Source organism: Cajanus cajan, chromosome 2 (assembly GCF_000230855.2).
Source record: "Cajanus cajan strain Asha chromosome 2, NIPB_CcT2T_4, whole genome shotgun sequence".
Classification (NCBI taxonomy): Eukaryota; Viridiplantae; Streptophyta; class Magnoliopsida; order Fabales; family Fabaceae; genus Cajanus; species Cajanus cajan.
Genome location: NC_138518.1, coordinates 71,335,948 through 71,348,303, shown reverse-complemented (window position 1 = coordinate 71,348,303; position 12,356 = coordinate 71,335,948). Strand labels below are relative to the sequence as shown.

Genomic DNA, 12,356 nt, shown 5'->3' with positions numbered 1-12,356 from the left:
TTACATTTATAATATAGATAAAATTAGTTTTTAGTAACAAATATTATATTATTATAAAGTGTGTTACAATATATCAACTTTTTTTTTTGTAGTGCATTAAATTGTATAATTTTCTTTGTTTATGAAAGTCACGTGTTAAATAGCAAGAAGTTTACCATTGAGTGTATTTCTTATTCTCATTTATCAATTAGAATAGAAAGGAAAAACAAAAGTATAGAATATTAATATGATTGGTGGTAATAGAAAACATCTCATTACATCACAAGATAGGTAGCTAGTTATAATTTTGTAGGTTAAAATTTCATATATACATATTTTTACCATCTAAAAAGTTTTCAGTTAAAAGAAACCTTCTCACCATTTGATGATAAGGTATATTAAAAAAATATTTCATTTTATATTTTTTTATTGAATTGGTCCAAAAGTTAATTTGTCAACTTAATTTAAGTTTATTTGACATGTAGGTTAAACAAATTGAATTAAAATAGTATAATTTTATATAGATTTTTTTTAAGGTCTAACTTGATCTTAAATATTAGTCGATCAAGTCAACTTATCAAACTGAGTCTAAATCAAGAGCTCCATAGATGTTTCATTATACACATATCATCTTCAAGATTCAAATATCACACTATTGTACTTGTATCATTTTTATATTTATATAATATTTTTTTAACCTTTTATCTATTTAAATATATTATTTTTTACATTTATTTTAATATTTCTTTAACCTTTTATCTATTTGAATATTGTTTTCATATTCATTTTAATATTTTAATATTTTTTTATCTATTTGAATATATGGTTTTCATATTTGTTCTTTTTTTTTTTTAAGATTATCAATAGTTAAAAATAGGTTAAAAATTTAATTTGGTCCCTTATAATATTTTAAAGTTTCAATTTAGTTCTACTTTAATTTTTTGTTTCCATTTGGTCGCTAATAATTTAAATTACTGCAATGTCAGACTTCCGTCTAAATTTCTTTAACGCCGTTTGGCATTTTCCACATGGAAAAAAATAAAAATGTGATAATTTTTCACGTGGCAAGGGTCCCATACGTATGTCATGTGTTAATTTTGCATCTGTAACAACTCGTTCTGAAACTAGAACGACTCGTTCTGCTTGAACTCGTTGTGTGTTAATTGTGCATTTGGAATGGGCCAGATGGTTTAAGAACGGGTCATTCCAGATGCAAAATTAACACACAAGTGCAATTAGAACGGACCGTTCTGATTTCAGAACAGTCTGTTCCAGATGCATTAAAGAAGGAGGAGGAAACCTTGTCACCTATGCATCTACGTGACATCCACGTCGTCCACATTTAACATCGTTTGTATAATTTGGATGGAAGTCTCACATTGATTTTTTTAAAATTATTGAAGACTAAATTGAAACAAAAAAAATAAAGTGAGACCAAATTGAAATTTTCAATTATTATGAGGGACCAAATTAGGCTTTTAGCCTTAAAAATATATTTGCATTAAGATATAAATTATTTATCTTAATTAAAAATATAATTTATACACTCAACTATTTAACAAAATTTTAGTCATGATATAATATATATAATTATAAATATTAATTTATTATAAATCAATATATATAGAGAGAGGACAATTTTGTTTACTCTATGATAAACTTACTTCGTTTAATAACTAATGTTTTACATCAAATTTCAATGATCTAATCATTGAATTTAAAACTTTTAATACATAGATTAAGTTTACAAATTTTTTAATTTTTTAAAATCATTTGATACTTCGTTTCATTAATTTAAATCCACGTATAAAATAATTTTATGATTATCTGTCAATTTGAATTAATGAAATTATTGGCATGATTAGTTAATTAGCTAATCAAATCTTATTGATTAGCTAATTCGTTAACCAAATCTTATCTTTTATTGTAACAATTTATTTTTCAGTACTATAAAACAGGAGTTATCGAATGAAGTAAATTTAGATTTACTTATTTCTAGGATAAATAAATCTCTCTTCACACACACAGTGACACACACAGAAACAAACATATATATATATATATATATATATATATATATATATATATATATATATATATATATATATGTACACACACGATGATTCGTTGATGTTAGTCTAAAAACTTACACAAAATTTTATTTTTCAATTTTATATAATGTAAATTTAAAGGATCTGATCATTAAATTATGTGATATCATACTCAAGATCATGTATATTAAATAGAGTTAATCACCTATACACTGTTAGTGTAAAGTTTTTTTACACTGGCAACCAATTATAACTTTTAATTGTGTCATCTCACTGTTAAAAGTAAATGTGTCTATAGTGACATGACACAATTAAAAGATATAATCGGTTGCCAGTGTAAAAAACTTTACACCGACAGTGTATAAGTGATTAACTCTATTAAATATATAAATCCCAAATAATTAGATCGATTAAACTTGCATTATATAAAAAATTACAGATATGTGTGTGTGTTAAGATTCATTGATATTAGATATAAGTCTAAATTTTTACACTAAATCTTATATCTTCAATAATTTTTTGTATAATGTAAATTTAACTATTCCAACAATTGAATATGCGATATTATATTCAAAATCATATATATAAAAATTTAACATGATTCTAAAATTATTTAATAATTCATCACAATATTTTGTTTTAACGTATATGATAATTAAAATGTGTAAATATCAATTTTTAGATAATATGTTTAAAAAAATTAAAATCATGTGAGATTTAATATATATGATCTAAAATATAATACCATATAAATTAATAATTAATCTAATTATTTTTATATTATTCAATATAAATTTTTAGACTTACGCGTGAGATTAATGTTGTTTATCTTACTCCCTCTCTATATATACATATATAAGATATAAGATTCTGTTGTATGCTATTTCATGGAATCTTAGAGAGAGAGAGAGTCGGTAAGAAGTGGGGGAGGAGTGAAAAGCCGGTTAGGTAAATAGTTGATGCTTTCCTGATTAAAGAATCTCTAGCTGATTCTCGCTATATTCCTCTTCCATTTTTATTCTTTACCTCTTCTTTTTTTTTGTTGGACCAACAAACACAAAGGTTGCATGGGACTTGTACTTATATATGTATATATATATATTAAAAACAACTTTTTTTGCTTTGTAAACACTTCATTTTCCCTCTTCTTCGTTGTTCTGATTCTCATCCGGATATTCTTTCCTCATGAAGATATTGATTCCACTTTATTCTCTCTATTAATGTGCAAGTATCTTGTATAGTGATAATTGATTATCAAATTGAAATACACATTTATTCTATAAATGAAGATATTATCTCTCTACATAATTTGTATATTTATTTTAATATTTTTTCAATCTTGAATATATTATTTTTAATATTTTTTTTATAAAAAAAACTTATCAATAATTAAAATATAAATTATTTATCAGCATAATTTATATTTAAATTATTTATTTGTCATAAATTTAATTATTATATAATATATCATAAAAAAATATTTATTATAAATTTAGTTATATAAAATAAAAAATAAAATGAAAATGTGCGATATAAAACAGAGTTAATGAATTAATGAAAGAAAGGAAGAGCTAAAATAAACAAAAGGTGAGGTGAGATTATGATATTGATAGGAGAGTCAAACCAGCAAGTCAAAGAGAAGAGCGAAGAGGGATTTTATTTAATTTATATTTTTTGAAAAAAAGACCTAAAAAAATCGACAATGTTGTTTATGTGACAGGGGAAGGTGTCTTTTCTTTCTCCATCCACGACCATAATTCTTATCGCAGGAAACAGATTATTCAGTTTATTATTAATTATTATTAATTTATTTATTTTGCATCGATGTCCCTCCACTAAATCAGCGAAACTGTATCACGTTTTGTTGGTGCTGTGAATCTGTGATACGATACGCGCACGCACGCACATGCATATGCGTATGTACGCGTAGATCTGGAGAAGAAGAAGAGTAGAAGAGAGAGAATAACGCAAGGCGGTGTTTGGAACGAGGCCATGTCAGGTTTCACAGATGCTCACTGTTTTCCGCGTCCAATCCTCGCTGTCAATCTCGCTCTAGCTCTTCTTCACGCCCTTGTTGCGTTCCTCGCCTCCTTTCAGGTTCCGCATTTTCCTTTCTCTTTTCACTTTCGCTAACCAATTTAGGTTTTCTCTCCAATTCGGACAAGGAACGCGCGGAATGGTACACTTAGAGTCTGTTGAATTTGGGGGAAAATTCAATGTGCATTTTTAAAATCTGCGCGATTATTTAATGTTATCGGATTTTTATTTTTATTTTCTGGGGGTTTTGTTGAAACTGTTGTTTTTTAATATTCAATTGACTGCCTCTATGTACACTGAGGAATAATCTGCGTAGGAAGTAGTGTGTTTTTGTGGTTAGTTTTCTTAACTATCGTTACTCTTGAAGTTGACTTTTGTGGTTGCACTTAGTTTGGGATGAAATTTTCGTAACGTTGATTTGAGATATTGAGCTCCTTGTGCTGGTGGGAAGTGCTGAAGTCTGAAGTTATTTGCGTTTACTTATTGTCAGTTTTTTGTTGTTTATTTGGGTGCTCCAGTTGTTGAGGATTCACACGAGGAATTCGCAGCTTGGTTGGACTCGCCAAAAAGTAAGTGTATCTTCCAAGCTCCTTGTCTGAACTTGCTACTGTCATTAGATCTTTTCTGAATGGATGAGCCTGAGCCTCTTTGTGTTGTGAAATGTAAAAAGTGAATGACCTCCGCTTAATGGTTAGTGGTAGCCTCACTGTGAATAACTTCTGCTGGAATTATGTCTTTAGTATACCAAGTATCAAGATTTGAGAGGGTTCCCAATGCAACATTCATTAGAGCATTAGGATATGAGTCATTGGTCAAATGTGTGTATAAGGTTAGAAGAATATGCCTTTTTAACTACTTAAAATAACTGTCTCTTAGTAATTTCTAGATTAAAATATGTCTCCCCTTTACGTCAGAGTTCAAAGACTACTTTATTTTCTCATTTTGCCTTTCTAAATTTTTCTGGTGGTTTTTTTTTTTTTCGGGGGGGGGGGGGGGGGGTGGTGGTGGTGGTGTGTGTGTGTGTGTGAGAATCTTAAAGATGAATGTATAATGCTATGTACTATGTAGTTAGCATTTGGAGAGGGATATTGGTATGCAGTTAGCATTTGTATAACATTGCACATAAGAATATGCTACTTCTATCTTTGAATTTTACAAACATATAAATTTTTTAAGGGTTTTAGTGTATTAGCTTCTAATGAAATGTAAATATGATGGATTGCAGGTGTTCCATGTATTGATTGGCTCTTCTAATTTGGGTTAGTTGCATTTTACTTTAGACGATCAACTATATTCTTACTTTTATGGTTAATTTAAGCCTTTCAGCTTTTCATAGTTTGCTACAATATATGAGCCCATTCTGATATTTTATCTATTGCTTGTTATAATTGATAAATGATTGGGTTTATTAGATAGATTTGGTACATGACTATTAATGCCTTGTCTAAGATGGCTATAGCTCTAGTGTTAGTGTTACTCTACTAGACATCTATTGTAGTTTTATCACATCTTATGTACTTAAATAAATTTTGAAAGCTAGGAGTGATAACAGAAAGGCTTGATACTTGACTTTTGTTTTCCTTTACAACTTTAGAAGTGTCACCAAAATCCCAGATTTTTTATTCATGTGAAACAGGAAATAAATATCTACATCTGTGAAACACTTCCCAGTTCTGAAATGTCAGGCTATTATACTTTAGGTACTGAGAATTTGTATATTACCAAGGAAAAAATGCTTTGTATTCCTGACTCCTGAGCATTTTCTTTTCCATTCTTCATAAGTATGGGTACCAAGATGGGGATGAGTCTGGCCCAAAGGAACTTAACATTGCCTGGGCCTTGGTTAGCATTCTTTAGCTTGTTGGTAGACTTATAGTGTGTTTGTATAACACCCAAGAATCAATTCTACCCGCAAAATCATGGCAATACCATGACAAAGTAGAAGCAACTATTTGTTGTTTTAATTAATTACTTATCACCATGAAGCTAATACAAACACAATATTAAAATTTAGCTCGTTACAAACACAACCTTAAGACAGTACAGTCTCAACTCAATTCAACACCCCCTCCCCACCCCCATCCCCTCTCTCTCTTCATGCATGTGTGTGACTTGTCAATACTTCATATCTACATCTGTCTCTCTCTTTATCCCATCTGAACTACTCAATTTAAAATTTCAGGTTATGTCATTTATTTGACATTGACACTCATTGCCACTTGCAAGGGATGGACCTGTTGGTCACACTCTTGTGGTTTCATATTTATGGGTAAGCCCCCATTCATTACTGACTAGACACCTGCGATATACTTTTATCCTTGGTTAAAAAGTTTGACCTGTTGAAAATTGTTTTGCAGCTTTCCCGAAAATACTTTTTTTTGCAGCATTTCTTCTTCTTTTATCCTTCTGGTATGTAGTCTTGCTTATTATTAAGATATTTAAATTTGTTTTGTAAACTAGCAGTGTTTGCTAGAAAAAATTACTTGTGGCAATTACTTACAAACTGTCTTTAGTAGGGATGGCAATGTGTAGAATCTAAGTAAGATACTAGAGTATTTGTGCCAATACCCACATTTAAGAATAAAGACCCATGCTTTCATAGGTAGCAACTTTAATGACATTACCCTTACAAATGAGCACCTATATATGTAGACCATTTACTGGAATATGGCCCCCTTTTAAATTTATTTGTGAACTAGTAAATAAGCATGCTATTATACTAATGTTAAACGAAGAAAGCTAAAAACAGAATTAATTAAAAGTGCAACATTGAACTCAGTTCAAAATATATCTACAAACAAGCTTGCCTTTTTCTGGAAGACGTGTGCATATTTTTGTGTGAGCTACTTTGCCACTTAGATGTTACAGACTGTTGGTTATGTTTGATTTTCTGAGAGTTGTCAAGAATTCAAACATTATTTTGTTTTGGCATATTTAGACTTTTGAGGCGGTATTATTATCTGTTGCAGGCATTGTGTTTCAAACCACTTCAATTATTTTTTTAAGTTTTTAACTATTTATATCAAGTGGTTGAACTGAACTCTCGAGTCAGGTTAGCCAAAAGTATAAGTTGTATGTTAGAATCCACCAAATAAATATTGCACAAGCAAAATTTTCAATCATTTATTACATCAAGTTGATATTGCAAAATCATTGATGTTGAAATTTTCATTTTTTTATTGCTTCCTTTTCTGTTCGCATGGTCTTGTTGGGAATTGGGATAATATTCCTTGGCTACAAAATAAGTCACAACCACAGGATTACTAACAGTGACAGTAATGAATCAAAAGCTTTATAATGAATTTTTATAGTGACATTAATTTTTTTTCTTCCATAATATGAATTGGTAGATAAGAACAAATTTGAGGTGGTATGGCAATGAGTGAATATGTGAGAAGAACACATGAAAGTTTTCTGCAGATGTTGAAAACTCTGAAAATTCAAGGTGTGTGCTTTGGGTTGGAGGGTGCTGGTGTATTGGATGTTGGACCACATTTCACCCCTCTTGCATAAATATTTAATCACGTAGCCCTGCAAGTACCTTTGCTGATGTTTGTCTATATCATCAAATTTTAGGCCCTTCTATTGCTAAATATGAACTAGTTTCCACATTGCACTTGGGTTTTCTTTTTCAGGGTTGACCTTTGCCATCAGCCAGATGATGATGATGACTATGAAGGAAGTTTTTCTGAAGAACCTTTGCTGGAAAAGGCTTCAAATGAATTAAATTTAGCAAGCATAGATAGCCATAGAAAATGCTTTCCACTTCGGTTTTCTCGTGTTGGAAATCGGCAAAAGATTGTGATTTTGGTATGGGAAACAATTAAGGTTTCTTATGTTCTTATTTTTGTAGTATCATTTTTTTCCTTTGTTTTGACTTTTGATAGTTGTCTAATGATTTTCCAGGTCACATTGCTAGTTTTCATCATCGCGATGGCATTTGCTGTAATAGTTTGGATTGGGCTAGGAAAAAACCCCATTGATTCTGAAGTGGCAGCTCGGGTATGGCACAGTAATTTTAGCTTTGGTTTATAATCTATCCATTAAAAAGGACTTAGATCTTAGATGGATTTCCTGAGGATTTAGTTAATGAAAAAATGCAATGTTATGCTTTTATCCATTTAGCCAATCTTGCCTAAAAAAGGCTTTGGTTGCTGTTGTTATTTATAATCTGTGATGCCCATGTGCCGCTCTTCAACTTTTTGGTGGTATAATAGTTGTAATTGACTAATCAAGGAATAAATGGTTATTTTTAATTTGAAAATATAAGCTAACGCTTATAATATAAAAAGGCTTCTATTTCATTTTGGTTTGAGATAGAATTCTAAACATATGAAGGACCCTTTTCACCTAATTCAATATATTTTTCCTTGGTAAAAGAAAGTGGCCTAGGCTCATTCAAAGTTAAATTCTTCTAAGAATCAAAGATTTAAAGCTACCCAATATCCCAACATATCTATAAGAGAACCCTTCTAATATGCTTGTGTGCCCCATGTAACTGACTGTTGTTTCTTTCTAATGTATAACAAGCTTTAGATAGAAATCTTGAAGTTTATTCTAATTTTCTTTTAGGAAAGAAAAACAATTTAGTGTAGGAAGACTTTGGCATATTTTGTTTGGATGAAATGAAAATTTTATAATACGGGGATGGTTTATACTGTATACTATTTACTAATTATGCTAATATTGGCACTGGGTACTTATCAGTATTGTCAGTAAAATTAGCCTACAGGGAACTCTAAGTTGAGCTCATTAGTGATGAGTGTGTTTTTAAATATTGTGCATGAATCATGCTTGTTTCCTGTCTTTCAAAGATGTTTCTAAAGCATGGTTTGTCGACCAAAATTATCATGCAGGTATATTTATATCTTTCTGCTACAGGAATGCTTTTGTTGGGAGGAGCATTAGCATGTTATGGTGAGCGACTGCTGTTCTATTTTTCCATATAAGTTCCAGTGAATTTTAATTTAATTAATTTATGGGTTTTAAATGCGCGCTATACCACCACTATACACCAGTGTGGAGCGGCCCTTGCCCGCTACAGGGCCTGTCATAGTGGAGTGGTTTAGTGTTGCAGCCCTAGCAGGCACTACACTGACTGACACTGTTAATTTCAAAAAATTCCCTCTGAACAGACATTAGGGCTTTTTCTAGGGGCTATTTTTGGGATTTTAATTTCCAAAAATAAATTCTATAGATGTAATAATAGTGAAAATGATAAAGACAACTTGGATTAGAAGATGATTGATGATTCCTTTCTAGGAAACTTGTATTTGACTTTTGTTGGTATTTACTTGTATTTTTTATTTAAGACACCTATGACTTTTTATTATTAATAAAAAATGTCATTAACTTTGAGTAGTTTTTACCATTTTTGTGAATTTATATGTATATAGTATACATATTATATATACGGAAATTTTCAAAATAGCAAGCTAGCTACTATCCAACTATATGTTCTCTTGCTATATCGTTTTTGGGAACTGACACTATGCACTGCTATCTTGGATTTAAAACATTGATCAATTTCTTTTGCTCAAGTGGATATACTGCTTTGTTTGTCTGTATATCACTATATCCTCATAATTCATGTCTTTCTTGACACTACATTATGGGTCAGATTTCTGTGGAAAGTTGATTGTAAATAAAATCATAACATGTAGATGACTACATTCCTACATAACTATCTGTCTTTCCCAATTATCATACCATCCTAGCATTATGCTTTGATTTTTGTTATATTAGTGATATTAAAAGTTGTTATTTTGGAGCAGTACTCTAGTTGGTATAAGTTAGATACTATTGTCTTTCCTAATTCCCATACCATCCTAGCATTATGCTCTGATTTTCGTTATATTATTGATATTAAAAACTTATTTCTGGAGCAGTACTCTCAAATTGTTGTTGTAAGCTAGATACAATTGTCTCTCTAGATGTAGCACTAAATTCTACTTTTGATTAGAAGAACGGGATTGATAAGAACCGAACACTACACCCCTTGGTCATATAGAGGCTTTGATTCACTGATACCATGTTAGATTTATAATCTGAAAAGGTGCAAGTCACTTTTTTTGTTGGGGGCCAGGGGGGCGGGGGTAATTGTTGATGGCTAGGGAGTTGTGATATGCCTCTTATTGTAGACTGAGTCTTTATTATAATGTGTAGTGTTTTTTTAACAGGAATCCTATTATGCTTGAAAATGAGCAAAGTGAGAGCCGAGAAGCCTTCATCTGAAATGTGGAAGGTACTGCATTTCTGTTTCCACTGGAGTATTCGACAATATTATATATATATATATATAGAGAGAGAGAGAGAGAGAAAGAGAGAGAGTTAATCACCTATACACTGCCAGTGTAAAAATTTTTGCATTGACAACCAATTATATCTTTTAATTGTGTCATGTCACCATAAACACATTTACTTTTAACAGTAACATAACACAATTAAAAGATATAATTGGTTTCCAGTGTAAAAAAACTTTACACTGGCAGTGTATAGGTGATTAACTCATATATATATATATATATATATATATATATATATATACACACACACACATATATATATATATATGTAGCATTTCTTATTGAACCTTTTTTTCAAGGACTTGGTCTGCCAGCCACTGGGTACCCACCCATGGCTGATCTACCTTTTCATCTGATGCTTATTTTAATATTAAATATATACATATATAGAGAGAAATATGCAGACTTCTTCTGTCGTGCTTATGTGTTATTAAATTTAAATTAAATAAATTGTTGAAGTATTCTGTTTTCTCAGGTTGCAGGTTTAACAATTGTCTCTGTAATATGCTTCACATCAAGTTCCTGTGTAGAACTTTTAACCGACATCCCTGTATGTATAAGTTAACTAGGTGCAATAATTCTACTCTTTCTTGATACAAGATTTAAAGGTTTCCTGAACTTACCCGTCATGTTATTATGTTATTATTGCAGATGCAGTATGACTGGCATCAGCGACGTCTGAATGATGTTTCAACCTCTCTTTTACTCATTTTGTATTATTTTGTGGGTATGTGCTGTTAGCTACCAGTTATCTTAATTCAGTTGCAAGAATCTTCTATTCATTCCATAAACAGTATTTGAAATAGTTTTACACGGCCATCTGTCTAATGCTTGGTTTATGTTCTCCATTCAACTTTCACATAATGTACAATTGTTAATTGCTTCCTGAAGTGGTTTCATTTCATCTCCTTTAAATCTCTAAATCCGACACTTCTTCCAGGTTCATCAATACCTTCAGCAGTAGTACTGTGGGTAATGAGAGAATTACCATCTGCAGAAGCTGCTGGCATACCAGAAGAATCAAGTACAATAGCTTTTGTAGCTGATAGTTCAATTGCAATTCATCATCCTCAACGCTGGACTACAGCAACAAGCATGCAGAATCAGGTCCTATATCACACATCTCTTCCTTAGGTTAAATTATCTATGCAGTATTCAACTATTCTGACTACACATATATTGAAGCCTTCGAGTATTCCATAATGTTCAAACTCTTTCGTGTCATTTGGTCAATTCTTTTTCCTCTTCTTTTCCTTCATAGATTTTTTTTTTCATATGGACATGGATTGCTCAAGCTTGTTTCCTACAAATGTCATTGCGACGTAAATGATGGTTCAGCATAATACAATAATACATCTATGCGGAATATTATGATGTTTAAATAAGTTGAGCAAAAAAACCTTGTTTAGTCAACCTGCAAGCATGGTTCTTTTATCAATCCTATAGTAGTTATGCTTGTCATAGTTCACTGTTTTTTAATGTTGTCATTCTTTATCTCTATGGCACGTGCATGTACTCCCTTTTCGAGCTAGCTCCCATTGTGTTAATCTTGGTAGCTAAATTATTTTCTATGCATATTATTTATTATCTTCAATTTGTGTTTATGGCATCTGTTACTTTGAAAACTCGCATAAAAAATAGTTAGTGACACAAACTCTTATTATTGCAGACATCCAGAGCGAGTCCTATATAATTATAGATTAACCTTTGCAAATATCTTCTTGTGCTGCTGGAGTTTGGACAGCTTGTTGGAATTTCTTCAGCATATGTTTAACATGAGCGCAGATGAGAAAAAATGATGATGATGATGATGGATGCAAGTGCTCAATGGCCTTGAGGTTTTCCTCTTCCCACTGTATTTACAATCTAAATCTAAATGTATATAGCAGCAATTTGATATATGAAAAATTATTTTCCTTCTATACAAATTTTGGGACGCAACTGTTTCAATTTTCAATGCTAGTTGGGTATTTTTCAGAATTTG

General features: G+C 30.9%; 1 protein-coding gene across 1 annotated transcript; it reads left to right on the top strand.

Annotated features, from left to right (window-relative positions):
- The first annotated feature begins 3,725 nt into the window (after positions 1–3,725).
- Positions 3,726–12,352, top strand: CAND3 (tobamovirus multiplication protein). The gene is made up of 13 exons (XM_029274355.2): positions 3,726–4,127; positions 4,586–4,636; positions 5,293–5,326; positions 6,250–6,336; positions 6,425–6,476; positions 7,703–7,877; positions 7,974–8,069; positions 8,924–8,984; positions 10,247–10,311; positions 10,848–10,922; positions 11,024–11,099; positions 11,313–11,479; positions 12,042–12,352. The coding sequence occupies exons 1-13, from the start codon at positions 4,023–4,025 to the stop codon at positions 12,063–12,065; spliced, it is 1,068 nt and encodes a 355-aa protein (XP_029130188.1). The 5' UTR covers positions 3,726–4,022; the 3' UTR covers positions 12,066–12,352.
- The last annotated feature ends 4 nt before the right edge of the window (positions 12,353–12,356 follow it).